Source organism: Manis javanica, chromosome 9 (genome assembly GCF_040802235.1).
Source record: "Manis javanica isolate MJ-LG chromosome 9, MJ_LKY, whole genome shotgun sequence".
NCBI classification, from domain to species: Eukaryota; Metazoa; Chordata; class Mammalia; order Pholidota; family Manidae; genus Manis; species Manis javanica.
This window is the reverse complement of record NC_133164.1, coordinates 13,622,144-13,638,213: the sequence shown is the minus strand read 5'-3', so window position 1 is coordinate 13,638,213 and position 16,070 is coordinate 13,622,144. Positions and strand designations below refer to the sequence as shown.

Sequence of the window (16,070 nt, the reverse complement as noted above, 5' to 3'; positions counted from 1 at the left end):
CACTGCGCAGTTTTGTTTATAATTGCCCCTCCCCACCACTCTATAAAAGAGCAATCTTGGGACTTGCCTATGGTTTTGCCATAGCTTGCATGTCCTGAATTGCAATTCTCTATTCCCAAATAAACTCATTTTTGCTGGTAAAATAACAGTTTTATTTTTAAGGTCAACACTCCATGATACCCTGCTTGCTCCTGTCTGGGGTAGAGGTGCCAGTGATTCCAAAACAGAGAAACTCAGATTAAGACTAAAGTAATAATTTACAATCACTGAATAAGCCTGTTAAGTGCAAGATGCTTAGCTAGGCACTGAGAGATAAACATGTAAAAGACACTTGTAACTTTCCTCAAAGAGCTAACAATTTAGTTTTTAAGAAAAAAACTCACAAATGAATAAAGGCTTAAATAGCACTTGATCAAAGCAATAGAAAAGACATAATCAAAGGGTGAATTTTGCAATAACTCCCAGTCCCCATTTATGGAAGGCCTAGTATATATCAGGTACTACATGTACTATGCCAGGTAAAATGTGCTCTCTGTTTCAAAAGTAAATGAACTGTGTTAATCAACACTCAGAATCGCATAAATGCCACATTTGGACTCTGTGACACTAAGACACTACAACAGTTTTAGGCTATCCATGAACAGCCTTTCATTTCAAAAAATAGGACAGGCATCCTTCATCCACCTTGAGAGAGAAAAGAATGCACACTGCCAAGCTGTGAAGGAACACTTCTATAGGAGACCTGACAAGAAGTAGCCAATTGTGTTTATCACACAATCCCAGGCACATCCTGACCAACAACACACCAATAAAGGTCTGCAAATAAAAGCAACCTATCAGGCAAGCAATTTTATAGTCACAAGCTTTTAATAAATAAGTGTGAGATTTCCACCCAATTACCATCACAAGCTCTATCTGACTGAGTGACCACAGTGACAGACACTAAAGCTCACGCTCTGGAATTTGTGAGGCCTGACTCAGTCCGAGCGCCACGACGGTCTTACCTGGGTAGGATGAAGATAAAGGCAGCTTCATTCCACAAGGGCTTGCCACAAGGATCCAAGGGCGGGGTATCTCAAAGAACATAACAAACCTCTCCCTCCCCAGTCACTTGCTGAGTCCCCATGGGTATAAATAAGCCCTCCGGTGCCAGCTGTTCTCATGATTTGAAAGGAACTTGAGAAGCAGAAGAGTATGAGGGCAACTCGGAACCTTGACCAGAAAAATGGAAATAGGCACAGAAATGTGTCTGACCTTTAGGAAACTATTAATCTGTGGTCCTTGGTCTTCAGTGTCTGTCAGGAACTCCTAGGGAAACTTTTAAATGACTGATGCCCAGATTCACACCCCTGGAGATGATGATTCAAACTGGCCTACAGGAAACCAGGCATTTGATTTTATAGCTGCCCCAGTATTGCAGTCATAGTGAAGAAATGGCTGTGTATTAACAAGAACTTAGACAAAATAGGGCTTGCAAGCTTAACAGAAATAATACACACCAGCAATCATTTGAAGGAGGCCATTTGTGAGTATTTAGGAGAGTCATTTAGGAGAGTCAGCCTGTGTTATGATGAAATCATGCCAAACTAACCTCAATTCCTTTCTTTACAGGATTTCAGAGTGACTGTCCAGTAGACACAATACCTCTCGACTCCCATAAGACACAACCTCTCCTGACACTCGTAGCCAAGTTAATTTACTGCCCACAGTGTGTTACTAGGTGATCAAAGACAACCTTGAGGATGGCCTCAGACGTGTCCTTTCCAGCATTCCGACTACAAAAGTTTTCAAAGAACTTTCAACAGGCAACAGTGATATATTGAACTTTGGTATCAACAAAATGAACTTAAACAGGGATAAAACACAGTTTTTGTGGGATAAGCCCACAGACTATGAGGCCAGTTAACCGTGTGTCTGATATGTCACAACTACAAGCATAGCTGATGAAGCTCAAATCCTAACTCCAGTCCAGACTTCTTCAGGTGGAGCCAGTCAGGCTCCACCTGAGCCCCTAACTGGTGACCAGTCACCTACTTAACCACTCCACCTGAATGGGTAGCAGCATCTCTAACTTGACATGGTCAAGACCAAACTCTTGGTCTTCTCCGGCCCATTCCTCCTCCACAGCACTCATCCCTAAAACACTACTTTTACTTATTTCTCTCTTGTTTATAGTGCTTGTTCTCTCACTAGAATTTAAGTCCTGTGAAGGCAGAGACTGTTATCTATATTTATGGTCCCAACAGGAGTGGACAAACATTTTCTGTAAAGAGCTAGATTATAAACACTTTATTTAGACTTGGCAGGTCGTCAGGTCTCTGTGGCAAATATTCAACTCTGCTATTGTAGGCCAGACAATACGTAAATGAATGAGCATGGCTGTGTTCCAATAAAACTATTTACAGAGAGAGACAGCAGGCTGATTTGACCTAGAGGACACAGTTTGCCAACTCCTGCCCTAGAACTTACCTGGAATGCAGCAAGCACTCAAAAATATTTGTTAAACTGTCAAAATAGTTAAACCATTACTTTTGACCAGATCAAACCTGGAATATTAAGTCCAGTTCTAGATACTACATTGGAATAAAAACATTGGTAAACCAAAGAGCATTCAGTCCAACCACATGGAAGAGGGTCTGAAACCCCGCCATTTAAAGGCACCATGGGAACTGGAGACAAGCCTCTGAAAGATATGAATGGGCCCATGAGAGCTGTCTTTGAATACCAGATGGCCATCCTATGAAGAAGGCAGGGCAATTTACCTTGTGTTGACAAAAATAAATAAACAGGGAGATACAGATGGGTAGGAACTACCTAGAAAGAAAACTGTGGTTCAATACAGCCCACTTCTGGCATTCTAATATGAGCCGTTAAGAGTAGTAAATGTTCTCATTGCACATGTCTGGAAAGTATTTCTGCATTAATTATGACCTGGAAGACCTCTCCCATCCAACCCTACAATTTCATAACATTGTAAGGCAGCTAGCCTAGGGGAAAAGAGCCGGCAGGGACCAGCTCCATGAAGAGGCCGGCACAGAAATGGCTATGGAGCCAGGAACCAAAATAGACCATAGATGTCTGCACTGTTCATAAAGTACAGGCCTGCCAAGAAGGGAGTCATGGGGATGAAACAGGAGTGTGACCCTGAATACCCTGAACACTACCAGCTAGCAGGCAGGGCATGGGCACAACGCTTATCACTGCTCTCAGGACACCCCACCCCTTTTCCAGGACTGTCCTGTACATGCACCTCCCTGGGGTGACTCCCCACCTTCTCCACCCACCCCATCTTGTAACCCCACATTAGCGCACAGCTGATTTATACCTCAGCTTTTCCTCCTCTCAGTGGGTCTTCCAGTTACTGGGGCATCAAATCAGTACCACAGCACACACACCACCATGTTGTGATTAACAGTTGCAGCAAACTGCTGGTCACATGAACCACATTTTCTAGACCCTGATATGGTCAGAGGTGACCACGTGACTGAGCCCCAGCCAAGGGGATGTGTGGACAACATAAGCGATATGTGTCACTTCCAAGCCAGGTACACAAAAACCAGCCACATACAACCTCTTTCCAGCTGAATGAGGATGATGGGTATAAAAAGTCCGACTACTGAGTAAGTGTATGGTGTAGTTCCCCACCCCAGCTGACCCAAAATGGACTACACAAGAATTAAAAAAAAATTTTTTATTTTTTACTAAGCCACTTGGGGCTTGTATTTTGTCAGCAGCTACCACTATTTACAGAATACACTGACTGCCTCCCCCACTGTGTGGGCTCTCTAACAACAGGAATGTTATTTTATTTTTATGGGTTTGAACCTGACTGCAAAGAAGGTACTCAAATGCTGGCTGAATGAATAATCTAGACCACCAGGGGGTAGAATCTGTACCCTTGGCCTCTGTCAGGATTCCAGGCAGGCCATCCCCAGATCTGACATTGTGACATGCAGATTATCTTGGTGAAAACCACCACTGAGGCCCAAAAGACTCAGGAAGATACTTTGACCTTGCCCACCTCCCCAGACTGCATAGAAAGAACTCCGACAAAGGAGCTGCTCCAGGAGAGAGCTGTCACCATAGCTATATTATAATGAAAACTAGGCACGTTAGACAAGGAAGGATGTGGCTAAATCTGTCAAAATTTCTCTCTGTGCTCCAATGTTTCTATGTGGCCCATCAAGTAGTTTGTTTACCTAACATTTACTCTTTTCATATTCCTATGAATTGCTTCCCTTTTCCTATGAAGTCTCAGACCCCTTCCCTCTTCTCCTAGGTTCAGGATGACATGTTCCTCATTCTCCTTCTTTGGAACCCATGTCTATGGCTTCCCTGTATGTACATGATTTAACTTTGATTTTTTTTCTCCTGTTAACCTGTCTCATGTCCATTTGACTTTCAGACCAGCTAGAGGAACCTCAGGGGATAGAGGAAAATTCTTCCTCCCCAACATCTCTTCATATGCTCTCAAGTAGAAATGGACTTGACTGTGACAGATTTCAAAAAAGTGGTTCCCGGGCCTTAGCATGTGCATCACTGAGAAACGTGTTAAATTCATATTTCATATTTCAGGATGCCATGCCCCCCAACCCAAACCCCAAGATATGATTCTTTGGGTAAAGAAAAAGACTTTTATCTGGGAAATAAACCACTGCAATTTACAAGTGAAAATGTTAGCTAACAAATGCTGAGTAACAATGGGAAGGTGGCACATCTATCTTGTAATATTTATTTTCTGCTCACTATCTGCCAGACACCATTCTGTTTCACCAGAGTTTAGGTTATTCAGTGCTCCCGCAACCCTGTGGGATGGGTACAGTTTCACAGATGAGGAAACTTGCCCATTGTCAAGTAAGTTGCAGAGCTGTAATTCCAAGGGGAAAGTGAGTTCCCAGCCCAGGGCAAATAAACCTGTGAAGCCAAAATCAGTCAAGGGGGGAAATCCTTTATTTGGAAGCTTGGCTCTGTTCACCACTCTCACTGGCCCGTTTCTCTCCCATTTTGGCTGGGGAGGCCAAACCTCTCCTGTCCCAGCACACACTCGCCTCTCCACCAGCCCGTTGGAAGCATCTATTGATATGGAGATGGACAAAGGCCAGGCAAGAGATTCTGGAAATACTGAAATTTTACCCACAGTGCACCCCTCCAGAAATCTCACCTTACAATCTACTCACTCCCCATTTTCTGCAATGGCCCCTTTGTGAGAAAGCTGGAGCAGTGTAACCAGCAGAAATAATGTACAATAACAATAGCAATAAAATTGTGATAATCCTCAAGCCAGAGGATCCAGTTAGGCTCAAAAACCTATTCATATTAAGTCCATAGCTTGCCTGTTCCACAGGAGGCTAGCAGCTGAACCAGTAAGGAGCTCTGTGCACCCTCAGCAAGCAGCAGCTGCAGCCAGGGGCCGGGTCCAAGCCACAGGGACTGTAGATGAATGCCAGCATAGGCAACGCTTGTCCATCAGGTAGGATGCATGCCAAGAGAATGGTCCTATGATAGGACAATGGCAGTAACAGGGTAGGTGTAGAGATACTGGAAACACAGGCATTGGCCACAATAAGACAAATGTTCCCTGCAAAGTGCTTTTACCTTCCAACTGTTTGGCTATATTCTTGTGACCTTTGAGGGCTGCTCTGCTGTTACTCCAGGAACACACAGGAGGCCAGCTTCCAGGCCTTGTATCCAAGATGCCAGAAGGGCCAGCCATTGCTGGTCCATGTGTCCAAATGTCCAGGGTCATGTAGTCTCCAGGTCGCTGTGGGACTCAGTCACATACTACAGACCACATTGTCCTCTGCCTGGACCAAGTTGTCTACTCCATCATTCCCTGGGGATGCCAAGGCAAATGGCCAAGAAGTTGCTGCTAGAGGCCCTGGTCACACAGACATCTAGTTTGTCCATTTTGCAATGGTGGAGGTAACTGCACACATTTATCCCAGCCCCACCTGATGCCCTTGCATGCCAAGGGGCACAGGGGCTCCAGAATTTGTGCCAAGTGCAAGATAAACACTCTCCAGAAGCCTACAAGACCCAAAACCTCTTGCAAAAAATGCCACAGTTATCTGTAAGAGAATCAGAGGTGAGCATAACATCATACACAACATTAGACTTCCCTATTTTCAAGGGGATTCAGGCTTATTCCACTCTGACAGTCCCATCCCTGTATAGGAGTGGGGGACCCAGGATACCATTCAGGGTCACAATAAACCAAGGAGCATCCAGCTCCTGTGTCCACCAAAGCCAGAACACATTAGATGCACATTCACTGAGGACTGATCATTCACTCAACATGGGGCCTCTGTCACAAGAGGCCCCAGCCAGCCCCCTAAGACAGGTGCCTCGACGCTCTCCTCAGGTCAAACCATAATGCCCAACATTCCTTCAGCAAGGGTCCAGGGGGGTTCTGCAATTCCCCCAAAGGAAGTCCTGCAGGTACACAGGATGGACATGGGGCTTTGCCTCCAGCTTCCGTGTCCTGGACCTCAGCAGCCGAAACCACGGCTGTGGCTTTAATTGGTGTCACAGTTCTAACAAGATTCTATTGGGCTTCCCATTAAGTTTTTCTTTTCACTGACTCCACCTTTATCAAATCAACCCACATCTAGGTCCTCAGGACCTTCACAGGGCCCTTTGCACCTCTCCTTTCGGTCACAGACCATACTTCCTTCCGTGCTCTTATTGTTTCAACCTCCCCCAGATCTGCTAAAGTACGAGTAGCCTCACTTACGGGTTGCCCTATGTGGGGGACAAGAATAGTCACTAGGGACACAAAGAGGGATGGGGGAGCTGTACAGAGCACCAGATTTGTCATTCCCATGGTGAAACTCCTCATCAGTTCCTAGCGGTCCATGTTACAGATGATACTTTTCATGCCCAACTCCCCTAACACCCACTGTGGCTCTGCGTGTTTTCCAGCTAGTGGTGAAGTATGGTAAATCACCCTGATTAGGCCAAACTACCCTGAGCACTGCTGTCAGCCAATCCAGAAGCACATGATTCCCTGGGGTGTGACAGGAATTTTGCAACCACTGCCAGAGGTAGGGATGAGTTGTCAGGGAAGCCAGTTTACCCATTTCGGAACCTGACAGAACAACACTTTCTACCCCATATCCCAAAGAAGCAAACGCCATGTAGGCTCAAATCCACCAGCTCATGCTGGGCATAGGGGCAGAGCATGGGATGCTCCACAACCTGAGGACGGGGAGTTCCTTCCCCTGGGGAACCTGCAGTTGTTGCGCTTTTATTTTCTTAATTATAACTGAGCGGGCCCTTAATACAGGAGGGGCTGATGCCTCGGGCAGTGGCCTTGGCAACAGGTCAGCCCTCAGCTCCACCCTGTCACTCTCCCCTGACATCTCCTTTACCATCTCTGGGGCTGAAGGCACCGCTCCTCCCCGACAGCCTCCTGCAACATGGATTCTCCTGCCGCCTCTTGCCTCACCACCAGCTTGTCTTTCAGCAACATGACCTCAGTTCTCAATAGCTGTCTCTCTTTCTTAAGGGCATCCCATAACTCATCACCTAGCTCATCCAAGCAATGCCGAAGTGCGTCTCTCTCCTCAGTAACCTCTTTCAATATCTCAAGAAACAACCACCCCACAATTCTGGCCACCACATGGCCACTCAGGGCCCCTGAACAGTCCCCTATCTCACGGAGGGCTAATTCCACAGCTTCTGGTGTCTCCATCCTTCCGCAATTCTGGGGAGGGGCCCACTCATCTAAGAGGCACTTTACCCCAGACCAACTCCCCACTAGGGACTCCCCAAGTGGAAGCCCCATGGACGGGGGGTTCCTGGGTAATGTTGCACCATCCACAGGGGACCCCACCCACACCAGCCACCAGGAGGTTCCCACCATCCACAGGGGGGTTTCCAAGAATCTCCCCACCATCTCTGGGGCAGCCTGCCCATGTATTACATCTAGGATGGTAGATTTCAGGTTCAGACATCCTGCCAACTACCCAGGGGGGAAAGCGTATCTATCGGGGGAAAGCAATTTCCCAGCCCAGGGCAAATAAACCTGTGAAGCCGAAATCAGTCATGGGGAGGTTGGGGAGGGAAGCCTTTATTTAGAGGCCTGGCTCTTATTGCCTCTCTGGTCACCCCACTTGCTGGCCCATTTCTTCCCATTGCAGCTGGGGAGGCCAAACCTTTCCTGGGTCAGCGCATGCTCACCTCTCCACCTGCCCCTTGTAAACATGGAGATGGACTAAGGAGAGGACAGCTTCTCTCCACCACTTGTAAACACCTATTGATGTGGAGCTAGACTAAGGCCAGGCGAGAGATCCTGGAAATAATTGCAATTTTACCCACAAGAGCTCAGATTTATACCCAGGCTACCTAGCTTCAGATGTGGCCACTCACTCCACTGCACCTGACCTGGGTTATGGCTCATGTGTTCTGGCAGTGGTGCTGGGAAAGCGACTTCAGCATTTGCCTGCTTGCCAGCATTCACTCCCACGACCCTGGTCATCCACTAGCTCGCTCAGAAGCAGCTGCCTCTCACCAATCAGGACCCAATCCTGGTTCCCAAGGCCCTGCAAGATCTGCTTCACCTCATCAGGCAAGTCCAGCTGTGTGAGAAATACTGAAGAGGAATCTCAAAAGCAGGCTCTGAAGGATCCTGAATACATGCTAAATAATTGCTCTTGGGAGCAGCAAGGAGGCAGAGGTGTTTAAGCAGCAGGATGGCACAGACTTGTTTTAAGAGAAAGGCTGGGAGCTGGAAGACCCACTGGGAGGAAGAGAAGCTGAGAGTGTGGGCAGGGCTGGGGAGGACAGGAGCTCCAGGAGGGCGGGCATCTTTGTGTGTTTCCTTCCCTATGGGTCCCACACACTGGCATTCGGGAAACATTTGCTGACTGAATGAATGAATGAATGCCTCCAAGGAAACATCTAAAGTTGAATCAGTAAGATTTGATGTCAGCAGATGAGGGTGAGGAAGTCAAAGAGAACTGATAGATTCGTACCTTAAGATCTGGATAGACAACGATGCCAACAATTCACATAGCAATTCAGGAGATGGCATAATGAAGAGAAGGTAGGAAAACATGCTTCAGATACATGTAGAGGTAAAGAGCATATTCATTCACTAACATGACTTTTAAATGTCTGCTGCACAGAGTCTGCATATTCATTTATTTGGCCAACTAACATTAACCTGTTGGAGCTAGAGCCAGGCAGCCAGGACCCAGAGCACTGCTGGTTCAGTGTGTGCTGAGAAAGAGGGCGGAACCCCAGCTGGGGCACTGCAGCCTCCCAGCTGTGTGGCTCCTGACAATTTGACCAACATCTCTGGGCCTGGATCTCCTTGTTTGTGAAGTGAGTATTCACAGGATTCCTGCCTCATAGGATTGTTTGAGGGCTAAAGGAAACATGAAGTGTGAAACAGTGAGCAAAATTCTGAGCCCACAGGAAGCATTCAATAGTGATTATCAGTATTGTTATCTAAATGGATCCATCTTTGAGGATTAGCTCCCTGCCTAAGTGCCCTGATGTAACAATGCAGATCCCCCTGTCCCACCCAGACCTACCAGAACCAAAATACCTGGGGGACGGGGAGGGCTCTGCACTTGCTTTCTTAACAGCGCATCAGAAAATACTGCTGAAATAGGTAAACAAGAGTTTTAACATTAAATATTAATTACCACCTGCTGACTTCCACTTTCTGTTATCTCAGTGTATGTACATAAGATAGACAAAGAGATCATAAAAGGACTAATCTCTAAATGGATCTAAACTTTACCTTCCTGTCTTCAGACATCCCCTGGCCATAACAACCCAAGGCCTTAATTCTGGAATGCACGAGCTGCATTACTTATCATCTCCTGACTCCCAACTTTAAAGATCAGAGATTCCTGACTCCCAACTTTAAAGCTCAGAGATTCATTTGCATGCAGCCACTGAAGAATTTGTAGGGCTGATTACAAGACGGAGAGTACACCCATTTCAAAGCCTAGACCTTCCCACTGCACTGCTGGCATCCACCTTTATGCTACTCATCAACACAAAACAAAGAAATACCTGCAGGGGCTCAGATCTCACATGTTAAGAGAGACAGGCAAAAGACCTTAGAGTTACAGCCAACACTTAGGATGAAGGCTCACGGGTACACAGCGCTCCTGCACTCCTCACCCCACAGAGCAGGCGTAATCTGGGAGATACACAAGGAGGGCGGGGAGTCCGCTGGAGAACTCTGGCAATTTACCCACTTGCACACCTGAATGGACACTAGTTAACACCTTTCAGGCTGACCAGATGAAGGGCTGTAGGCATAAAGACCAAAAAAACAAAGCAAAAAGCAATAATAAACTATAGGAGATAAACACATAAAATCCATTAGGCTATTTTGCAGAAGGCGGAGGCTTAGTAGTCAATTTTAATACACCTTGGGGATGTTCCACAGCTTGTCTGGGGCTGTAGCATTGGAGAAAATTACCAAAAGTCATCAAACTCTATACTTAAGGGAACAGGCTGAGGCCAGAGAAAGCCCTGGGAAGCTACCCTAGCTGTCATCTACAACATTTGGATTTCTGACTGTTAATGAAGAACAAGGAGATTAATATATGAGGTTTCCCAAAAATAGTACAAAAATTCTAGTTCAAAACTAAACACTTCTATGCATTCATGATCAATATTTGCTGAGGCAACCAACCCCTCTAAACCATGGCAGCACTGGGCCATTTGCACTTCCCCCTCATGTCATCAGCTGAAGTCTCCAGAGAGTCTGTCTTGACACCAGTGGCAGTTTCCACAACAGCATTTGTTTTGCAAGGTGACAGTTCAGCACCTGAGCCAGTGTCAGGGCAGAGAGGATTTAAACACTCCCTGGAGAGCCAAATGCATCTGGCCCAGACCCTTCTCAAGCCCCATCTCTGGGGACAAGTCCTACATTCCTCCCTCCAACTTGCTGACCTCCCGGATGAGAGTGGACAGAGAAATGCAGAGCACATGGCAGGCATACAGAGCTGGGACATTGCCAGGGAGGCACTCAGGGGCCTGGACAATCTAGTGTCCAGCTGGACTTGAGTCACAAGCTATATCACTTTATTTCCAATAGGGGGGAAGAAGAATGATTCAATAAACCATGATAGTTAAATGGGTTGTTTGGGAAAAAAATTGGGACATGTATTATATCCAATACTAAAGGAAATTCTAGCTGCCTTTATTGTTAGAAATGAAACAGGAAAGGAGCTAAAATAAAATGCTCATGGAGCTTTAGATGATGAGGTATATTACAAAAACAACAGGAAAAACCAAAAAAGCAAAGTTCAATATAATTAATGATATATTTTACATCTCTGAACTACATTAACAGACAAATGAAAATCTGGGAAAATACCAAGGCACTAATACAAGTTATTTTAAAAAGTGTAAATGCTTCCTGGGAAAGAAATTTATTCATAGACAATTCAAGAACTACAAATAAATGGTCAACAAAGTTCCATCTCTATAAATTAAATAAGCTCAAATTAAAACTAACAGTATTTCTTTTTTTTTTACTGTGTCAGCTATGGTGCTCAGAGCTTTTTTATATATATATAATTTTTTATTAAGGTATTGATATACACTCATATGAAGGTTTCACATGAAAAACAATGTGGTTACTACATTCACCCATATTATCAAGTGCCCCTCATACCCCATTGCAGTCACTGCCCATCAGTGTAGTAAGATGCCACAGAGTCACTACTTGTCTTCTCTGTGCTACACTGTCTTCCCCATGATCCCCTCCACACCATATGTACTAACCATAGTACCCCTCAATCCCCTTCTCCCTCCCTCCCCATCCGGCCTCCCTGACCCCTCCCCTTTGGTAACCACTAGTCCCTTCTTGGAGTTTATGAGTCTGCTGCTGTTTCGTTCCTTCAGTTTTGCTTCATTGTCACACTCCACAAATGAGGGAAATCATTTGGTACTTGTCTTTCTCCGCCTGGCTTATTTCACTGAGCATAATACCCTCTAGCTCCATCCATGTTGTTGCAAATGGTAGGATTTGTTTCTTTCTTATGGCTGAATAGTATTCCATTGTGTATATGTACCACCTCTTCTTTATCCATTCATCTACTGATGGACACTTAGGTTGCTTCCATACCTTGGCTATTGTAAATAGTGCTGCGGTAACACAGGGGTGCATATGTCTTTTTGAATTTGAGGACTTGTTTTCTTTGGGTAAATTCCTAGAAGTGGAATTCCCGAGTCAAATGGTATTTCTATTTTTATTTTTTTGAGGAACTTCCATATTGCTTTCCACAATGGTTGAACTAGCTTACATTCCCACCAGCAAAAACTGACAGTATTTTTAACCTTTCAACTTAAAAAAAAAATTCTTTTTTTAATTCAGGTACTCAAAGTTGACAATAAATACAGAAACCACGACAAAGAGGGCAAATTGGCCCAATCCTGTTGGAAAACAATTTGGTCTTTCCCCAGTTATCCTACTTCCAGCAATACCGAAAAGAGAATGGTGCACGCAAATACACGGGCATGGACATGCACTACATCATAATCAGAAAAAAAATGTGTTCGACAAAAGCGCAAGGCTGAATAAACTGCAGCCATTAAATATCACATTTTGAAGATTATTTAATGTCATAAAGAAGTGTTAACCACAGAATATTAAGAAGGAATCAGGATTCAAAACTGTTTAGTTATATACAAAAGACTTGCGTGTGCTGCACGCACAGGTGTGCATAAAGCATTTTAAGGGGAAGACTAAGAAACCAAAAAATCTGCAGGTGTAGTTGGCTAATAGAAATAAGTTACCTTAATTCCTTCTTTTTCCGTAGTTTTAAATTTCTTACAGAAATAGAAAAATACACATTCTTTTCAAATACCTGCCACAATTACCAATAGCCATAAGCATCCCATACAGCTATTAGACCCCAGAGTCAATCTGCTCTGTGAAAACACCAAAACTCCACTAAAGTCATTTGTATAAAAGTCAGTAAACTAGTTATTGGTATCATTTGGGTAGGCAGCTACTAGTTTAGAAAGCAGATGAAATGCAAGAAGAAAACCAAATACCCAAAGAGGAAAACTCAGTTTTTCCCTATGAGGTGGGACTGATTTCCAGGTGGGCGCATTTCAGCTCTCCTGCCCACAGCAGGAGGGACACACAAGCAAACCCCTAAAGTGCCTCAGAATAAAACTCCTGGAACCACAGAGGTTCTAGATACTGGTATATTGGGATAACAATGTCAAGGCAGAGTAGCCCTTCTCAACCTCCCATCAGAATCACCTGGCTGCAGATTTAAACTTCACCCACTGACCCCACCCTCCAGTTTCTAATTTTACAAAACTGGTCTGGAATGCGTGCCAGAAAAATATGCATTTCTAACAAGCTCCCAGGTGGTGCGGATGCAAAGGTGTGGGTGCCATACTTTGAGAACAGCTGCCCTAAAGTGGTCATAGCTGTTTCACATGCACCATCTCCAACAGCAAAAATTTTCAGAAACGCCAGCCTACAAGATGTGTTTGGAATAGCCGTCTCCATGCAGTAACAAGTGTTCTAACAGGAACAGCTCAGCACAGCGGCTGTGTACACAGGCTCAGGAGCCAGACAGCTGGGCTTGGTATCCTCAGCTCCACCACTTACTAGCTGTGTGATGGTAAACACTTCATTTCTCTCTGCCTCAGTGCCTACAGGTCTAAAACAAAGAGCTCCTGCCCATCTAGCAGGGAAGCCAGAAATGGGCGACTACTGAAGTCACGAATAAGAAATCCTCACCTTCCATGCCCATGCAAACACGTTTTGAAAATCCACAAACATAAAGTGCTTGGAAGGTTTCCTGCCCTGCCTTAAATTAAGGAGATGTTTGCCTACTTTATTATTATTTGCAGTAACCACACCCACATTCTGTCTCCTATGTCCCTGTTTCCTAAAGAGATAGGCCACCACATGGCCAAGAGATGTTCCTACACATAACTAGTAAACCACAATCAAAACAACTGCAGGAGCGCCCATCCCCTTGGGGTCCCCTCGGCTTTCCCACAAAAAAAAAGGAAACAACAGAATAAGGGGAAGATGACAGGGTTGGGGCTGAGAAACAAAAGACCTAATAACTAAGTGTGGTTAAAACCCAAAGGCTCAGGCCTACGTCATTGGTCCCACATTAGATGGAAAAGCTCTTTAGTTAGGAACTTCACCTCTGAGCCCTTTTTCTCCTACGTGTTTCCTTCCAGCTCAGGAACCACAGGGCTCCAGGGCAGGACCACTTGCATCAAGACCACAGATCACTTCTTAATGGCCAGTGAGCCTGCTAAGACCCAGCAGGCTTCAGGACCCCCATCCCCAGAGTGATCCTCCAAGATGGAAATGTAAATATAGGCTAAAGGGAAAGGGTTGGTCAAAGACACTCCGGTCGTGGCTATGCGTGTCCCTGCCCAAAGCAAAACGTGTTCAAGAACAGTGTCCCATTCATTAAATAAAGTGTGTCTTTTACCGCCGTGAAATTACCCACAGCTAGGAACCGAGGTGAGACCCACGGGGAGAAGGAGGGAGAGAGACAAGGTTACGGACACGGTCACAGCGAACCCGGAGGGGCTGGAACGCAGCTGCCACGTAAAATTGATGGCAGAAGAGGTGTGGTCACTATGGGGAGATGGCAACGGTCCAGAGCACTCATTAGGCTCTGGTTCACATAAAGGAAGCTGTTCCTAAGCCGCTTGCTTACAAAGAAGAGAAAAGGGTGTCGCTGTCCTTCAGGAGAACTGCGGACCCTGGGGCGGTCCGGAGGAGCCGGCGTGGGTTTGGTGGGCAGGGGAGACAGTCGGTTTTCCGGATGGGCCGCAGTAATTCTCCCTTGGCAGCCCGGTTCTCCGGTCCCCACCGCTCCTCCTCCTCCCGGGCGCAGGAGGCGCGCGGGGCCGCCATGCAGGCAGACCCTGCGCCCCCGCCACCGGGTCCCGGGTCCGCCTGCCCAGCCCTGCTCTCCGCGAGGGGGGTGTGGGGTGGGTCCCCCCAGCGGCATTAAGTCCGGGCGGTCCCGGCGCCCGCGCTGTGCTCCCCTGGCGCGGACCCTCGGGCCTCCCCCCAGAAAACACGCCGGCAGCTCCGGCGCGGGCCCGGCTGCGGCGGGGTGTCCCCGGTGGGCGGGGACGCTCACCAGAAGAACACTCTGGAGCAGAGGTTCGCGTGCTGCAGCGGGTTGGGCTTCACCTCGGCGTACACCGGCAGCATCCTGCCGGCCGGGGCGGCGCTGCTCCCCGGGGCGCGGGCGGGGATGCTGGAGCTCCGGCGGCCGCGCCGGTCCGCTAGACTGGAGCCCAGGAACCGCCCGCTTCCGGGAGCGGAGCGCCGGCGGCCCGCCCTGCGCCCGCCTCCCGGGCCGCGCCGCTACCGCCGGCGCCTGCAGCCCCGGCCGGAGACGAGAAGCGAGAGCCTCGCGGCGCGTGCGAGGCGGCGGGGGCGCCCGCGCAGGTGCGAGGCGAGGCCAGGGGCGTCGTTGGATGCGGGCGTGTAGGCTGCACACTCAGCACAGCGGGCGCGGCGCGTAGGCGCCCACCTGGTCTGAACTCGGAGCCCCGGCACCGACCGGGAGGTGGAAAGGGGAGGTGCCGGCTCTGCCGGGCCCTGCGCTCAGAAACGCCCCCTCGGCTGCGGCTTTCGGGAAAAGCTGCCAGACAGCTTCATCGGCCCGCCCTCCGGGCGCGCTGCCACATACATCGGGACCAGACAAGGGTGCTGTGGGTGGTTCTCCAACCTGCGGGCCGAACATCTGACCTGGACGACAGCAGGATTTAGTACAGATGATCTCTGTGTAGTTGCAAGACCTAAAGGAAGGTAACAAGATGAGAAGAACTCCAGTGATTTTGGAAGGTGAATGCTTGCTGTCATTGAGGCCATGCTTTTGGCGTCCTGGGGGTTGCGTTGTAGGGGAGACCTCTGTGAGCTTTCTGCTGCCCTCTTACATTGGGAAAGGGGAATATGACAAGAGAGCCTACCTTAAGATTTCTTTCATCATGCCGCAGTGGCAAACGGAACGTGTGTTACAGAACATCGGTTGTGCGCATTTCTTGGGGACCTTACCTCACTTTTAACTCTAACAAGGCCGGAGTCAAGA

General features: G+C 47.3%; 1 protein-coding gene across 2 annotated transcripts in view; it reads right to left on the bottom strand.

The window, feature by feature from the left end:
• The window catches only part of ABCC4 (ATP binding cassette subfamily C member 4 (PEL blood group)), a 228,747-nt gene extending 213,081 nt beyond the window's left edge, over positions 1-15,666 (bottom strand). Inside the window, exon 1 of one of the 2 annotated variants that reach the window (XR_012121003.1) lies at positions 15,114-15,666. Coding sequence is in view for 1 of the 2 variants with exons in the window: in XM_073212444.1 (XP_073068545.1) it covers positions 15,114-15,187 (74 nt within the window). In the remaining variant the exon portion in view is untranslated. The remainder of the gene's footprint in view (positions 1-15,113) is intronic. The other variant, XM_073212444.1, reaches the window with a different exon arrangement.
• Positions 15,667-16,070: the final 404 nt, after the last annotated feature.